Source organism: Phalangium opilio, unplaced genomic scaffold (assembly GCF_054372755.1).
Source record: "Phalangium opilio isolate 3A_F unplaced genomic scaffold, DU_Popi_V2 ptg000048l_1, whole genome shotgun sequence".
NCBI lineage: Eukaryota > Metazoa > Arthropoda > Arachnida > Opiliones > Phalangiidae > Phalangium > Phalangium opilio.
In genome coordinates this window covers 5055445-5074390 of record NW_028324170.1, presented here as the reverse complement: position 1 = coordinate 5074390, position 18946 = coordinate 5055445, and the positions used below count along the sequence as shown (strand labels likewise).

General features: G+C 37.8%; 1 protein-coding gene across 3 annotated transcripts in view; it reads left to right on the top strand.

The window, feature by feature from the left end:
- The window catches only part of LOC149673892 (protein O-mannosyl-transferase TMTC3-like), a 49610-nt gene that overhangs the window by 21728 nt on the left and 8936 nt on the right, over positions 1-18946 (top strand). For 2 of the 3 annotated variants that reach the window (XM_089839678.1, XM_089839677.1), the window contains exons 3-7: positions 13435-13632; positions 13744-13880; positions 14447-14528; positions 15779-15890; positions 16039-16154. In XM_089839678.1, the coding sequence (XP_089695804.1) occupies positions 13435-13632; positions 13744-13880; positions 14447-14528; positions 15779-15890; positions 16039-16154 (645 nt within the window). Of the gene's footprint in view, positions 1-6767; positions 7059-13434; positions 13633-13743; positions 13881-14446; positions 14529-15778; positions 15891-16038; positions 16155-18946 lie in introns of those variants that run through there. The other variant, XM_089839680.1, reaches the window with a different exon arrangement.

Genomic DNA, 18946 nt, shown 5'->3' with positions numbered 1-18946 from the left:
AAAGTGCTTATTTAAGTTGTCTAATTCGTGAATAGTGGTCATAGATTTGTCTGTGGGGGTTCTTTGTTCTTATCTCTTAATCCCTGTCTTATGGGAGTTCGTGCGTGTTAGATCATTCCAGCACCATCCCTTGACAACGGGGGAACGCCCCCCCCCTTCCCCTCTTTCTCGATTTATATCTGAACGGCCACAAAAAGTTGAAATTTGTCAGATGAAAAAAAAAAAAAATTGGATGATCGAACGATTGTCATCACACATAGACACAAATCTTATTAAACTAAAAGCAAGGATCAAAATGACGATTTCATTGGCATGTGTGATTCTGATAAGTCTGCCATGAATTAAGGGGAGATGTTCTTTGGGTGCACGTTTTTGATTCTAAAATGTAACTTCTATCTCCATTTTGATTGCCCTAAGGGACACTGTTTTCAAGTATTTTACGGATGACCCCTTAAATTTAATTAAGAAACTGAATAAGACAATGATTTCTAATTTAATTAAGGGGTCATCCCTAAAACACTCTTAAAATCTTAACTCGAAAACAGTGTCCCTTAGGGCAAACAAAATGTCATAGATAGAAGGTACATTTTTGACTCAAAATCGTGCACCCAAAGAACATCCCCTTAATTTATGGATGCAGACTTATCAGAAACAAATAACTTTTGAGCAACGCTATACGTTATTATTCACACGGGGTCACGACCTGAATCCCAAACAAAACAATAATAACTAATAAAAAAAATTCCATCCTGCAAATCTCTTACAGATATTCATTATTAAGGCAGCAATTTGGTCCGTTGTTTTGAAAATTCCTCATTATTATGCGGCATACGGTTTACAACTATAAATTTCACCGGATCTAGAGAAACGTTAAACAATTTTGGGGTGAAGATATGGCCCTACCATTTCTCTAATTCCTGTGTAATATAGAACCTAATGTTACCATACTCATCTCCCGCACTCCGATCGCTGCCTTGGAATTGCCGCTCCCTTAAATTGAAATCATCAGAGAAGGTGAACTAATTTATGCGATAAATTAAAATCTCCTTATGAAAGTCATTTCGCAAATGCAGAAACTATAAGAGCTTGATCGTTTTCAACAAAGGCGCGTGGTGGATGGTGGGTTCATTGGCATCGCGCTTCAAATCACTTATGTAATGCACTTCGTAAGTGCACTTGATTTTATGTAAAACATAGAGAAGCTAACTATTCCCGTCGTTGCTTTGGAACTGGAAACCGAGAAAAGGCTCCTGTCTATGTATCATAAATACTAAATCGTCTTTGCGTTCACTCCTATCTGTATCATGATGTGTTTTTTCAGTTTAAATTAAATGATGATTATGTTAATCATAAAATTAAAATGTTACGGATCCAGAAAGTGGTTCGACTCCGTAGTCCGTCCCAAACTTGAGAAATGAACCAAACCACTTCAATTGAATCTTCCCCTAGCAGGACCGGAAATAAGAAAAATTTTCTTATTGGACATGTGTCCCTGTTTGACTGGAAAATTTATAGGACATTGTCCACTGGTGTGTGCAAAAATTGTATCGCATCTCCATAGTCAAGCTATCAAAATTTCGGAAAATTTATGGGTCAAACTGTCCAGTGACCCCATAGTTTTTAACAAACTTATGGGACATTTTAAAATTTTATTGAACAATGTCCAGTGTCCTGTGCTTATTTCCGGCCCTGTCCCCTAGTGTTCATGTTGTTACTGATACAAAACATGCAGTTGAATAAAGAATAAGCATCCACTTTTAACAAAATATCCGTTAACGCGCTTTGTAAATACACTAATATCTTTATTAAGCCTTTGTTTTTCAATTGATAGAGTAACGTCACGTGATAAGTGAAGATTTAACCATTTATAATTAGTACAATTATTACTATAGGGGAGAAGGGGAATTGCTAGTTTCTTATAAAGTCATTGGTGTAAAATCATTGGGGCTTGTCACTCGTGAATTCAAATTATAGAGTTTAGACGTCGTCGTTATTGAACGCCAGTTTTTAGCTATAAAGGCGCTAATAGCTTTTGTAATTTTTAATGAAGGGTCTTTAGGTTGTTAAAAGACTACAATCAACCTTGATAATTATTACTTTTGGTTAAAATCTAATAGATTCTCTCTAAGCTTAGAATGGAACCCAATTAAAGCTATAGCAATTATATATATGGGCGGCCTAGAGCTTTTTCTTCAAACTGGTTATTATCGTATATATTTCAATCGCTCGCAGGCATAATATTATCTAATATTAGGACAGAGAAACACGAAGCGTCGTTTCGACGAGCTCTCAAAGATTTCACGCTTAAAACGACGATGTTTCAAGAGTGTCTCGCTTGCGATGGTTGCATGGATGCACTCGTTAGTCTTATCACATTTAAATACCAAGTGATCAATCCATTGTGCATTGTTTCTCAAAACACGCGAGCGTCGCATCTTCGGAAACTTTGGAAAACAGTGGATTACCTGATGAAATAGAGCTTCGAATAATAAATAGACTTTCACCTTCAAAACTATCCACTCTTTGGTTATACGAGTAATCTTAGGAAAAGTCACAAAAATAACTATACATAATCCCTAATCGATGCACTGGAAAAAATGGTCAAGGATTAGCCTTAACAAAATCCTTCCCATTTGAACTTAAGTTTCGACTTGAAGGGACTTAATACCTTTAATATACAGGGTGTTATACGCCAAACAAACTGTCTCATTTATTGGTCACGTCAAAAAGTGTCAGGATTTTATTGAAACTAAAACGTTTTTGACGAAGATATAACAAAGTATAAATTGACATAAAGTCGAGTTGACCTGTAACACAAAACTGTAAGGGTGGCAACTTTGCTTTGGGTAAAGTTTAACAGGCGATAAAGCTGTTCTCTAGGTTTATTTTGGTATAAATAAGGTTGCATTTCTCACTTTAAAGGTTTCTTCATGGAACAATATTGTTTATTTTTATGAGATTTAGAATTGCGTACCAGTTTGTCATTTCAACTTACGAAATTCCAAAAGATAGCAAATAAAAAGTGACAGAAGAAATGGCGTTATAAACTCGAAATTTTATATATATATTTCAGAAAGCTCTTTCTTTCTTTCGATGTTTTGGTACCCTCTATGCGTAAGATTACCTTCACGACCGTAGCACAAGGAACACGAGTGAATAGGCTCGTATAGTAGAAGCTAGCTCTAGTGCTAAGGATTAAAGTTTGGATCGCCACCGTAGAGAACTATTTTCTATAAACCTTTGACCTCAAAAGAGCTCTTCTCTGTTTGGTTAGTTCGCATCGGGGTTGAGAGAAGCATTGTTTGCTTCTCATTTTACGTGGCTGGGAACTGTGAACGAAGTTTACTTTCTGTTTTTATCAATATGTACTTTAGATTTGCCATACTCAAAGCTTTGTTATTTTTATATTCTATGCAAATTTTATGATCAACTTATATTCCACTACCCTTGAAATTCATTTCTTCGTGTTTATGAAGCCCCACGCTCTTACGTTTTTCAAAGGGAAAATGTCAATTGTCCTGTGCCAGACTTTCGACCGTCGCGTCAATGTCGGGACGTCTGAGAATGTTACACCCACTACATAGTGACATTCAGTATACAGACAGGGTGGGACATATCGGTCTAACATTTATTTTCAATTACGTCACTGAACTACACGTGAAATCAGATCCTTCAAACTCAGTGTAAGACTTTTATCAAATACAAATTATTTGTCCGTCGACCGTACATCAACAATTGTTCCCGTGATCTGTTCCACCCTGCATTAATGTTATATAATGGTATAGAGTCAAATGCTAAGATCTACCATTAACGCGTAGAAATATATTCGTAGCCAGTTTTTAAATGATTAAAATGATTGATAAAATTCGTTGGTCACCGAGAACATGCGATTCTCCAATAGGAATTCCTGATTCAGACGTTGATTTTAAAATCTCCGCCCTCTTCAATATAATCCATACACGCCCTAAAATTTCATGGCCTCAAGTTTCATTAAAAAAAAAACACAGAACAAATTTAATGTTCCATTCCCCCAGATTCTCTCACGTAATCCCTTATTTTCCTCCGGATCTTTTTTCATGTAATGTAGATTCCAAGGGGTAAAATACTCTTCAAGTAAATCAAGAGTCTGGCATAAATTAAAGAGTGTGTCCTTAGGGTCAAACTGAGTGGAAAGTGACTCAAGGAACACAGTGTCTACAACATTTAGTTAAGGAGATACCGAACATTGATTGGCCCCTTAAACAATTGAACAGTCACAAATGTGGGAGTAAGAAATATCAGGCTTCAATAGTCTTCAATCTAAGAACGTTATTGAGCTGGTCAAATAATGCGTGACAATTTCCTTGTTACAAGGGCGAATGTTTGGGAACCCATATATTCTTAACTAAGTGTTGTTGACTTAAAAGGGTTGAAGTGTGCAGTGTACGCTGGTAAAGTAGAGCTAATTACTCCTCATGTGTGACTATTTCCTTTTTTGGGGGCCAATAAATGTTTTTGGCAGACTCTGTGTCCGTTGCAGACCCCATGTTCTGGTGACACTTTCCACTTAGTTTGATACAAACAACGCACACCCGTATCAGAAACGTCTTGTATACTGAAGGTTGAAATTTCAACAGACTGCCGCAATAACTGTTGCATGTAGACCTTACGATTCCCGATATTAAATAACAACTTACGAAACTGAATATACTCGAGTGTCTTGCCTCTCGTAAGTCGTTTATACATCGTTTATTCGAATTTTCGCCTTCTGGCCGCGTCGGCTTTATTGGCGCTAACCAACCCCTTTCGTTTATTTGGCCGGCGGCGTTTGTGGGGCCAAGTGTACGCGCTGGCCGTGCCTAATGTGCCACTCCGATATTTTAATCGTTAAATTTTGTGATGTATTCTTGATGGCCTTTGAATTTAAAATTTCCAACTAAGAGATATGAAACGCAGATAATTCCCGCATTAATAAAACTAAAGGCATCGTTTTGGTTAACCAGCCGCAACCATCACGCGGCGATATACTCAACTTCAAAATATACAGAGATCTCTTTCGCCCTTCAAAAAAAATATGGATGGGTCAGAGATATTGTCTGAATGTCCTCCAATTCGCTGTTGTTAGTCTTTTGACGTGAACTACGGTATTTCACTATGTTTTTCTAGTGAAACCCCAAGTTCAACCATTTAACATGGTCAGCCTGCTATCAGAGATACTGGGCTTCGTCATTCAAAAGGTTATGGATGGGTCAGAGAAATTTTCTACGAATTATCGTATTGCACAACGTTTGATCATTGCAAATACCCAAGTTCAACCAATTTAACATTTAACATTTAACATGGTCGTTCTTGAGAGGCCGAAAGGTTTGGTCTTAAACACTTCTCAAGAGGCAAAATGTTTATTATTCTTATAAGTATTTCATTCTGGTGGTGGGCATAGTTCAATCATAACCTTTTTGGCAGACTTATCTGAAACACCCTGTATGCATTCATATCAACAAGATTGATTAAGAACGGATGCTATTTAGCGGGAATCAGAAAATATAAAAATACAAGTAAATTATCCTGAAAAAAAAATAATAATTTCGAATAACAGAAACAGCCTTAACCGCCGCGTTATGAGTTTAAAGGTAACTCTAGTTTTTGTCTATGGAAAATTGTTCCGTCCGCCGCGTTTTTGAAAGGCGTGTCTCGAATGACTCTCTCTAGGTTTGCTGCACGAAACTTCGTTAATTAAGGCAGACTATAGCGAGAGATATCAGGATCTAGGAGAAATTATTTCATTTTGTATTTGAAATGGGCGATGCGATGCGGCTAGCTGGCGATCTACCTTTCTTTTTTTTAATATCCGAGCCTAGACGGCAGGAGATTCGCCTTTTTAAAAAATACTGTACGCCAGAATAAAATGAAAATTTATCATTACCGAGATTCCAAAAAGGACCCTCCCATTTTACAGGCTGACTAAGCTAGTAGCTAAGATTCCCAGTATAAAAGTACAAGACACGCAAATGTTTTCGTACTTGTGTACCTTACATGTGGTAGCGTTGAGTGTGGGTAAGATCGTACACTGTATCTATTACTCAACAAAGTGTGTAAAGTTTTTATGGAGATTTTAAATTAAAACAGACAAACAATAACTAGGCCTAGGCCTAGTAAATGTGTTTTTAAAATTCAAAGTTAATTAAGGGACCCGAAACGTTATCCTTCTGAGCGTCAAAAGGATAAATATATCAACCAATATATTAAATATTTACGAAATCGGTTGAAACGCAATTAAGATCAAGATATTCCCTAAGGAAGGCTAATTTTACATTTTTCAAGATGGTCGCCTATATAGGGAGCTAACAGTTCTGACCTAGAAACGTCACACCCTTCTATCTCTTACTGGAGTTTCATCCCCCTAACCCTAGGAAACAGTATTCTACGCGCAAAAATGCCAACCAGAGGGGGGCTGCGTGACGTCAGACTATCTCTTCCCCCTAGCCAGTTGTTAGCTCCCTATTAGAAAATTCTTTCTTATCGCGTACCTAACTACTACTTAGGAATAATGTCCATGCAAACTTTCAGCTTCCTAGTTAACAAGGTTTGGGCTGCTGGCCGTTGATTACAAGTCAGTCGGGACGTTTCTTTCTTAACATCCACACAGATACTGCACCAATACATAAGGTAGGCGGTTTAAGACATACCCACTAAAAAGAGGGGTACGGCGTGCCTACCGGCGGAGGGATTTTTTCCGACTCAAATTTTCATGAATAACTATCCCATTAACCATTAAAAGAACTCTATAGGATTTATCGCGCATGAGCGACTCATTTGTTAAAATCGTCACGTTCTTTTCTTCAAGACAAAGTTAGCGGCGCTGAACCCAACCGAGTGGACGACTGACGGTAAACTTCTATACTTTTACCGCCGCGTTGTTTCGAGTGTGTACGGCAAAATCCGCCCACGTTGGCGCAACCACGGAGGGCGCTCTGGGAAAAAAGATATTCAACCATCGTAGTCATTAACTTAATTGTCCCTCAAAACACTAAGAAAGTCTACTCCTTCGAATGACCATTGCGAAGAAATCAACAGGGAAGGTAAGATTTGAAGTATCGGTCGGTTAAAAGTTTCTTGGGAAAGTGGTACGTAATTAAGAGATCTAAAAACTTTTCGGACTGTTTGGACCGAGTTGGTTAGACGGCGTTTTCAATCAGCCCTGTCGACGACTCGACGGACTTTTTCCCAAGTTTGCCCCGCCGATGTCGTTCCATCTCAAACTCGTTTCGCCTCTCTCTCACTCTCTCTCCTTTGCACTTCTTTAAGTCACTGCTAGATCTAAGCTCAACTTCGGAACGAACGGTTTGACTGAACATTCTTGGCATTCTCGGCAAAAAGAGTTCCATATGTACAGGGTGGTTTAGTTATAAGGATGCAATAATGTATTTGGCGTAGACCATTTCGAAAATTACATACAGAGAAATTAACATTAGGATTTGAATAATCTTTCCTAGTTTGCGCGTACTATTTAAGAGTAACGTACGTTCCTGCAAAATTTCAGCTTGGTAGGTCAAGATGTTTGGACTAGATGTTGATTATCATCACTCAGAAGTTCAGAACTCGTACATAGATCAAGACAGATTGCACTTTGAATAGCTAAACTACCCCATAAATATCGCGGCACTTTTTCTCTCAAAAGAAGTCGAAATTCCGCTTATTTCTAGACCTTAAGACGGCGCGACACATTCGCTATTTGCCGAGTAGTGATTATTCGCATATTCGAACCGTAATGTTACTCGTGGTATTGCGAGGAGATGCTTCTTTGATGACAATGCATTAATTGTTGTAAGGATGACATACACTAGTAGTATTCATTTATTATCAAGATTAAAGACTTCATATAAGGAAAAAGATTGGTTCTGCTTGGGACTCTCGAAACACGTGTGGCACGCTCACCGGGTTTTAGATTAAGGAAAATCAGAGCATCTTGTCGTTTTCGCGCGTGATATTCGTTTATGACAATAGAAAACATTGCAAACCAAATGTAAACAAAATAAATGTTCAATATTAACTATATTTAACCAAAATAAACAAACTTAGTCAATTTAGTTGTAATTAACTTAAATTATTCTGATGAGGACTTCATAGCGAAATTCCTTTAAATTGATTCGGTCAAGAAGGGCGAGAAAATATGTAACATACTCCTCCGAACCACTACTCGCCATACAGCAAATCTAAGCTCGGGATACCCCAAATTCGGAATATGTGGACCCACCGCACCAGATGGTCACGAAAACCATATACACCTAAGTTATTGGGGCGTTTTAGGGTAAGCCATGTTCGCGTGCGATAGTTAAGGGCGTCTGGCTGCCACGTTTTATGTTCTTTTAAAAGCTTTTAACGCTCGAAGGTGCCAAAGACCCGACTATACATCTCGCCCCTCCCACGACGTGTATATTCAAATTCATCAGCCTAGAGAACTAAACTTGACGAAATAAGCAAGCTTGTAGTGTATGAATACATGGATGTTAAACGTCGTATGAATTAAAGTAGCACTGCCAAGCGCGAAACAATTATTACCAGTCAAGCAAAACTATGTATTCGTGACCCTTGAATATTAGAGAACAATGTCAAAAGCGTAGCGCTACCCCGTGACAACTGAAGTGCTATGTAGTTTACACGCCAATACATTACCAAGTCCGGTAATACGTACTTCTAGGCCCAGTATATCAGTATTATATTCATTACAAAGTTCTGCAAAGAAGTGTTCTGTTAAATAGAAAGTATAGCAGTTTTCAATATTTTTATAAAACTCCAGCTGTCTAATGGATAATGTGAAGTTGTGAAGTGATAGCTCGCAAATAATGATTGCATAATTAGTAACGTTAAAAAGGGGGTTAGGGGGGTAATCCTTAAAATACTCCAATCATAACTCGAAAAGAGTTGTCCGGACGGGCTAAATGGAATAGAAACTTTTCCACTCAAAATCGCTCTATAAGAACATCCGCCTTAATTTATGGACCAGACTTATCAGAAACACCCTGTATACAGTATCAAACGGAAACAGATTATCGCACGAACTCAATACATTGTACCATTTGGCCACTATATACACCCGAAGTACTTAAAATGTGTAACGCCAGCTTAACGGAAGTACCATGGGAAATGGTATTACAAATCTGCCGCGTAGAATATTTTATCTAGCATTGGCGCGACGGTACTCGCAGTGCGCTCTTAATTTTTCATTTCCCGCGGTAATTGCCCCGACGCGTATATTACGCTTTCATTTGCACCGGCACCCGTACACGACACCCAGCAATTCTCGCTCGCAATTCCAACAAAGGCGCGAAAGACAAATACGATATTCATAGCGATTTAACGATTCCACATGCAGATTTGCTTCGTATACCGTATTCCTTACACGTACAGTTTTTAACGCTTATACACTCAAATTGTTTTATATTATCCGGGAGTACACCTTTTACAACTTAACCCCAGCTCAAATCAACTTCGAACGCTTTAGTCTCGGTCGAACCGTAAGTTTATAAGATATGTTCCATATATGTATGACACTTCGTAATGCTGCAGAGTTACTGAGAGCTAGTTCGAAAACGACAAACAAGAATTGACTACACTCGGTTAATTTTGAAGTCCACCTTCCTATTTAGTTTGTACTAAGCCTTTGACAGCGCCTGACTAGACATCGCTTTACCCTGAATCTATGACCTACGTCACTTCATGACAAGCTCCAGTTTGTAACCAGTGATAAACTTATGGAACATATCTTATGAACTTATACTGTCGAACCAATTTAGAGACAGACCATTTTACCTTACGATAGTGTTAGGGTAAAAAAGTTTGAACAATTGTGTATTGGCTATTAACTTAAAAACCTTGTCCCTTATTGCTGATTTTGTATAATCTGTAATTATTCATTAACCAATTAGATTATAATTCATATACCAACTGGTGAAACCAGGAGTCTCAATTATCCCTAAAACACATCAAACAAATCATAACTCTAAACCAGTGTCCCTTAGGGCAAGATGTCATAGAACTTTTTCAAATCAAAATCGTTCAAAGAACATCCCCTTAATTTATGGCAGACTTATCAGAAGATTATCAGTATAAGATTGTACTAAATCGCAGTTGCAGTTTAGAATATCTATTTGTCCCATCGTCATTATTTATTGCGATTTCCTAGCCCAAATATGTGTTGGTCTGACCTTAGTTATAATTTATTAAAATTATGACATTTGTACAATACTCGTATGTTTTTGCGATGAAAAATATTTAAACCTTTGCAATAAATAGGTCACCTTATAAAGCAATGTAGGGTAGTTCTTTTAGTTTCAATCAAATAAGGGGGCAGGGAAAGGTGCGGAAGGAAGTTTACCCTTTGTGAAGCTATTTATTTTGAATACACGCTAAATTCACAATCTATGAAGTATATAAAGAATTCTGGCCAAAAAAAACCTTAAGCTGTCTCCCGTCAAGTACCGGAATAACAATTCCCCCTTATCCTGAAAGAAGAAAAATAGCCCTTTCATAAGTAACCCTATTTGCGTAAGAAAAACCAGGAAAAAGGCGACCGAGAATTAGTCTCTCCTTGGTGTTGGTGGGTACTTAAATAAACTAGTGACGTCAGTAAAGGGATATGATTCGAGCTCCTCCTACATCTTACAACAACATCGTGGGTAGTGTGGCAAGAATTATTTGCATGATGGGTCAGTGTTTTTCTGGTGAAACAGAGTCGGTTCATGAACTTTTAAGTGGTTCATTCTTTGCGCTATAGGGTTCAAATGATTTCATTTATATTTAGGGTACTATTTGATATCCATAGCCTAAAGGCGGGGTTTATGGTAAACGTTAGGGGTAAATTAACCCGCCCTCGGCTACCTTTTAAAATGGCGTCGTGAAAAGCAACAAAAAATAGCCTGAGATCAGCGACGCAGGTTCCCATGAGCCTCTTCGATGTAACTAAGTGGGGGTAAAACTCTGCCTTACATCTCGCTTTTCAGCGCCTGCGCTATAGGCGTTTTGAGTCCAGAGAGTGCGCAGAAACGGCTATGGATCATCCCCATTGTACATCTCGATACTGAGCATTGCCTACCCCATTTTACATAGAAGAGGTTCACTGCTCCAATAGTTTTCTAAACTTAGTTAAATTTGATAAAAGAACACGCGTTTACAAAGAAAAGCCCGGAATGTCAAGGCTGCCAAAATTACTATACGTAAAGTTATGGGTCTTACTTTTATTTTCGTACGTTACTTATATCCTTATTCATATAGTCGCTCATGAATATAAATAGTCTAAGGTTATTCAGAATGACTATACATACAGTCATGTAGATATTCGAATGCAAATTCTATGTAAACGATTTCTTTTCGGTTGAAAAAAAGTCCAAAAAAAAAAAAATATCTGACTGGTCAAAGGGGACTGAAAAGAAATGGTCCCACTGAAAGGTATGGATGAAGACATTAAAGGGACAGTCACGGTGATACTTGAGCGTCAAAATTTAATATTAACTTGACCGGGATGTTAAGTTAGACGATTTTGACCTGGGTACACACGGAGCGACTTAGATCGAGTAGACTGTTGATCTTGACTGCCGTATATCTTATCCGGACTGACTGATAATCAACGCGCTGCCCAAACCGTTTTACCTACAAGGTTGAAATTTTGCAGGGACGTTACTCTTAACTAGTACGAACGCACTAAGAAACATGTTTCAAATCAGCCGCCATCTTGAAAAATGGCGGCCAGAAATGTAACCAAAACCGTCCTTGAGGAATAACGTCCGCGCATTTCAACCGATTTCACAAATATTTAGTACACTGGAGACGAGGCTTATGGATTTTGAGAATCAATTTACGGCAATATTTCAAATAACCTTTCCTTTGTTCAATATTACGCCATGAGGTTAGAAGTTAAGACTATAACTTGGGTCGGTTCAATTGGTTTAAAAATAATCTGAAAATGCTTCAAAACCAATCTTAAAGTTGGGACTATCCCTTTTAGGCGTGAAAAGGGAATTCCCTTCGATGAGGCTCGTTTTAGCTGACGTTGGCGTATACAACGACCCTAAAGGTGCTCCTAAGATATAAAATATGAATTTCTTTAAAAACTTCTTAACGTACCTGTCGCCATTTCAAATTTACATAAAGAGTTTTTGGAAATAACGTTTAGAAACGGAACTACGGTTGAAGAGGGAATTGTTCTTGTTAATCTACCTGGATTATTATATGCAAAAATTCCAAAATGTAAAGTCCAAAGTTCGCGCTCCAAATTTGAGTGTACAGTATATCAAGGAAGATCAAGTGAGGGAAGTTTTACTTACCGTTATAACTACGGTCGCCCAGAATTCTCGCGTCGTCAGTGGCCATGTACTAGTGCTCAATTTTATGACACATCGTACTAATTCTGCTCCGATCACACGCGGTTAAAACTAAACGCCGAAAAATAGACACGCACGGGCCTGCTACGTTTCGCGTAGAGAAACTTCTATAGACGGTTCCATTATTGACATGGGGGAAGAGAAGTTTACAGGGCGTAGGGGTGCGTCGAGAGTCACCGCTAGAGGCAGTGTGAGTTGGGTTGCGTTGTATAGTTGAGTGTAAATAATTGCGAGTGAGATTTAAGCTATAAATACTTTATTACTGAATAACAGCTAGTCATTAAATAATCTTACAGTAAAAGTTAAACGCGTGATGCGCAAAGAGAATACCCGGTATTTATACAATATAAATTAGATCAAAAAAGTAAATAGTAGACGAGTCGGGTTTTTTAATAAAGCGGCAGTAGAGGCATGGACGAACCAATATTGAAGGACCGGATGGCAGAGGGAGAAAGTTGAAAAATACTTGTTAATTCGCCTTCTAGCGGCAGATAGTAGCAAACCGGATAGTGGGGGACATATGGGGGAATCAACGTTCTAACGTTCTAAAGAGGGAAGCATCTAACGTCTTATTTTATCTAGATGGCGCTAGCTTTTTCCGGGATTTGGCTCGGTATTTTTCATAACCATCCTCCATTTTGGGGCTGAAAAGGGGGATGTAAGCTTAACATTGGTTGTTTAGCCGCTTAGTATGGGGCTCTATGGGCTGCCATCGGTCCTTCAGTATTGGTTCGTCCATGCAGGAACCGTCTATCTAGATCCATGGTAGAGGTTTTTATGGATACGACAGCTAGCCTCCCGCGTGGCTCCATCTGGCGTTGCGACCCCTCCGCCTCTGTGCGTTGCTTTCTCTACAAATAATTACAGGAATTGTCTATACTGACCAAACTTACTTTGTATGATCTTCCTTGACAGTATACTTTTAAAATGTGGTGTATTGCAATGGAAAAAGGTTTTGTACTTGGAATTGTACGTTTCAACTTAAGTAAAAGTTTAGGCTTAAAGCTATAAGTAACTTACGAAAAAGTACGGATACAAATGAGCTTATATTGACATTATGACTTTTATTTACATTTAGATTTCCATGGATCGTAAAGGAAGTTTAAGTTACTACTTGCTGATATCTTTGGCATCGAGCGTCTGCTACTTAAACTCTTTACAGTGCGGCTTTGTCTTCGACGATGTCTCCGCTATTAAAGAAAACCGTGATCTGAGGCCAAATACGCCATTTTTAAACATATTTCAAAATGACTTCTGGGGGACACCCATACAGAAGGTAAATATTGTCACTTTAGAACTAATTACCTCAAATACGTTTTCACGCTTTACGATACAAATGATTGAATCCGGGTTAAATTATGTCAATTTTTCTCGGGTTTCTTTTTAGGAGCAAAGTCATAAGTCATATCGACCACTGTGCGTCTTCACATTTCGTTTGAATTACTTAATCCACGGTCTTCATCCAATGGGATATCATCTTGTCAACGTTGTCTTTCATCTCATCGTTTGTCTTCTTTACTTCAGGTATGGAAATAAATAAACTACCTTGTCTTTCTGTTAGTAACGCTATATGACAGTGTTTATCATGCAAAACAGTCGTAGTTCTTAGTAACTTAATATTGTAGACCACGTGTTCTTTGACAATTTCCATTCAGTTTGACCCAATCCAAAGTATGTATCCTTTAATTTGTGGCAGACTTATCAGAAACACCCTTTATATCCTTGTTATATAGAATAAATATACACTTCGACATTGCTATTTCTCTATCGATGATAATAATAATAATAAGGTAGTAGAAGGGCGAGACGATCTCGATAGTTATTCTCTTCCGAAAATTGGAAAGTGGGGTCGCTCTCTTTCCGAGTAATTAGTGCGAGCACTTACTTTGAAAAGAGGGGGGGGGGAGCGTATACGAAATATCTTCCAATTACCACCCTTAGCCCCCCGCACGAACCCTAAGTACTAATTTAAAAGCCCAAGTCGAAACGATATCATGTTCTTTAATGTTTAAATTGCACGTTATATACCTACCTTTTTAGCTTAAAATGTATGCTTTCTCTAATGAATATTGTTCAATTTATTTTGACAGGGTTTGCCTTTTATTTCTGCCCGATTTGGCCAGTCTGGTATCGTCATTACTTTTTTGCGTACACCCTGTACACACCGAAGCGGTAAGTTTCTTTCTATTATAATATTCGGTATTGTAGCTAAGCTACCCGGTTTTCCCGGGTAAGTTTTAAAGGTACGGGAAGCCGGGAAGAGTTTCCTGTCTATGTATAGGCACTAAACGCTATATAGTCTTTTAGTAAATCACTGGATGATTTTGTTTTTATTAATTGAGCACTTAATTAGGGGTTCATCATAAAGTTAAAATGTTACGGGTCTAGATTGGGATGTAAAATGCTGGTATCTCGGCGTTGGTTTTATCAGGGATAGATTTAATTTTAGAAGTAGGAATGGAGAATGGTTCGTATTTACTTAAGTCCGACTCATAGCCCAGTATAGAGCGAAAATTTTAAATTATCTCATTGGCTCACTTAAACTACGTTTTGATGACGTTGCTAACGGGGACGGCGAAAAAAACGCAATCCCTTTTCACCTCTGTCACTATGACCAGTCTCTTCTTTCATACCCTCCGCCCGTGGAAGGGGGTCCGGGATTTTGACGCGCGCCCACATTACTCTGTTCTCCATTCCTACTTCTAAAATTAAATCTATCCCTGGTTTTATATATACACCATGATCATTGTTACTTATTATTTTTAATCTATAGTCTATTTTTTGCCTACAATATTTTACAATCTATATGTTTCAATCAATAATGTCTTTCCTTTCCCATTAATTTTTCTTAATTTCTATTTCTAAATTTACATCTTACCGCTTAATTTTTCTGCTTTTAATTCTTTTAACATCTTGGTTTTCACAACTTAATTTTCTGTCTTTAACCAATTAATCTTATTTTTATGCTTCATGTTATTTTTGTACTTTTAATGTAAAGTCTATTTTATGCCTACAAGTTCTTTTATTTTTCATCTCTTTTACAATCTACGTGATTCAATCTATAACGTATAGAAAGGTTATTTCTCAAGAGTCATCGCGTTGTTTCGAATATAGCGTAATACGTGACCCTAATTCAAGTCGGTTATTTTAACCTTTAGTGTACAATAATAAAAAAATTCTTCTTCGGGTTTTAGACGGTTCAACTACTTACACTTACGTAGGCTTTCCCGTAATGGGATTATATATATATATAAAAAAATGTTGAACAAGTTTATTTTCTGTTGTTGAGAGAAGGTCAAGCAAAAGGTCAAGTTTTTTTTTTCAAAATTTATCCGGTCAACATCCCTACGAGAAAATCGGACCAAATGTTTTACTATTTATAACGAATTTTGCTGTAAGATTATTTTTTAATCTTCTTATAGGTTACGGGTGTCGTAGGGCGAGCGGAAACGCTCTCGTCTGTCTTCATTTTATGGTCGTTTCTTTGCTACGTAAGAAGCTCCAAACCTAATCAAAGAGATTACAACAAAACAGGTATTTTAGACGTGACTTATAACTACCGATGATATAAGCTTAACGTGTTAATGCTACATTTTAAAATGGTTAAAATGATAATAAGTTTGTCTCTTTTTTTTATGATTTCTAATGTTTGCTTTTCTGCATCTTTTTCGTTTATGGTCAGATTGGACGGAGCTTTCGAAATGTGTTTTGTTAATTGCCGCGGCAACTTTAAGCAAGGAACAGGGGATTACGGTCACCGCTATTTGTTGCGCCTACGACGTCTTCGTACTGCAAGGGGTAAGCCATATACTTTTTTGCATATCCTTGGTTGACACAGTCTACCAAACACGCTCACGCTAAAGCAAAGTCTTCTGACACGGGTTGTACACTAAAACAATGTTCTGACCCCTGACCCCTGACGGCATGCCATCTCAGAAGATCATGTAGCCGGCAACATTCCAACGTGTATAGCGCAAAAGCTGGACCATATAGTTCCTTCTTTCCCAAAATAATTTTCTAAGTAAAATGTGATAAAAGTGGGTCGTACATTCGTCGTTTCAAAGTTAGTTTCGTTAAATGAATTTGCGTTGTTTCCGCCATTGTCGAAATTGATTCCCCAGTCCTTGAAAGTTTGTCTTTACGATGTTTGCTTAACGACCAGAAGGATATGATAAAGAAAAAGCTAACATAAGGAGGCCGAAGCGAAAAGTGGACATTTTTCATTCTAAGAAATAAGCGAAAATCGGAATTTTTTCAGCGCCAGAAATGATTTGTAGCTCTCACGCTTAATTTTCGCCTGAAGAAATCGCCCAACTCTCAATCGTATTGACTTAATACTTCTCGTATTCCTTCAGCTTAGGCTTAACATTTGGTGGATTGCCAAAGCGATAATCCCAATCCAGCGGATGTATACAACATATACGGTGATTGGGGGGTTCCGAGGAACTATTTTCGGAATTGACATTAATGGATTTTGAATGAATTTATTTTCGGAACAAAAGAAAAGTTATATTTATAATGGTTCTAAAATTGCGGTAAATATTAAAATTAGTGTCGAAATACCTTGTCTAGCTGCAAAGGGACCCGGAATTGTAAGTAGTCAGCCCGTTAGGACATTTTTGTTACATTAAAATATGAAAGAGGATTGCTTATTAATTTACCCCAAAATGTTACCAGAACGTTCGTCTATAGAGCATGGATATCAACAGATATACTAAATATAAATGAAATTGGTTAAAACTTAATTAGGTTATTCCACAATAAAGGTTTTGTTCCCATTTCTGGATGACCGCCATTTCATTAAAGATGGTAATAAAGGATTGTAAAAATCTTTCTTAGTGTAAGAGTGTTCAACTTCCCAAGAAAATCGAAGGGTTTGAACTTAGTGTTGATTATCAGGCAGTTAGACATGCCAGTCAGTCGAGACTTTGATATGACTGGCTCCGCTTGTTTTCTTGGATATAGAGATGATGATAAGAGGTGTGTGGAAACGGGGAGAGAGGGCAAAAATAAAGCAATCTTCAAATTTGGATTGATGGATTTTAAACAAATGCTAAAGTTAAAACAGCCAAAAAAGCGACAAGATTAATGACATCAGCAGAGGCGCCCGAGACGCGTTTATTCTGAAGCTGTTCGCCAGCAGTTAAGAATAGAGTTGAAGCTAAAGCGCATTAATATACCAATAAATATTAAAGTAGTCTACGCAATATGGCTCGCGAACAGCCGAGTAAGAAATTATTACGGCCAAGAAAAAGAAACGTTTTAAAATCTAGCATGGTTTCCTTCTAAAAAATGTCAATTCTTATTAGCGAAATGCCTGGGATACAAATGTTTATTTCGCCAAGAGTATCCGCCAAATTCTGCCAAACATAAGTTAATCTTACGTTTCTAATAAGTATGAATTCTACAAAGTCAATAAGTTTGTGGCAGTATCTTTGAGTCCATATTCTAGTTGTGGGGATACGTTACACTGAACAATATTCCACGAAACAATTTGAGTTCTTTGAATTCAACAAAGAATTAATCAAGCGATTGTTATAGCACAACTTGTCTGTCTGTAACGCCTGATCCGTTACAAGATCTTGCTCTGTATTGCAAGATGAAAGAGTTGACCAGAAATGTTGTTTAAATTCCTTGCCATAAAATTGCGATCATGAAGTTTAATAACTTGAACCAATAATTACTTGACAACGAAAGCTGCGTGAAAGGTTTGTAAAAACCTCGTAATTTAAACCAAGGTACTCGTTCTTCTACAACGTCTCAGTATCGAACTTATAGGGGAGCTTCTGGATTTATGAATGGTCCGAAGTAATTTTTTTTCAGCCAATTTTTAACGTGAAAGCTCAAATTGTTTCTAGTGTTTTTGCCATGCAGCTAGAAGTTCTTATTGAAATTTATTGTATTTCAAATTGAAGAAATTAATCTTTAAATCTAACGGAAAGGAAAATTTTTAAGGCCTATTCACAAGAGGAGTTTTTGCTTGAGTTTAAACAAAGACGGAGAAAATTATTTTAACTTGGCCATAAGCGCAGTGTGGTTTAAACATAAAACACTTTCGATACCTTCGTTCCTCGCGCAAATCATCAGAGAAAACTTAACAAATCCAAACCCAATTCCTCGTACGGTTTAATTTAATAATACCAATACTCTTACGAAGTTCGTATCAGAGCCCCACTCTTGATAAAACAAGCTCGTGAGAAAATGCGCGGTAAGGAGCTATACGCTTATGAAATCTGCGCTTCTTTTCCACATACAATTCCACCTTTAAAATGCGCGTTTCGTAGAGTAGCGAGATACGAGCGAGATGAGTATCGTTATCGGTGTGGCGCGTACATACACACTCCTGCGCAGAGCGGGGAGTTTAGTTGGGGCGAAGATATTTCACCATCGCTCATAAATCTTGCCATTCTGACAGAATCATTAAGAGACGCGCTTATTTTATTCTCATAAAGCATAACGAAGATACCTTACAAACGTTTTTTTCCACCGCTTACAAATTCTAGTCGTGTAGAACGGCAACTACTTTTCTTTTTCTTTTCGCTTGGCTGTACCCTCTCAAAGACCAGATGGAAGACACTTTTCCTTTGCCG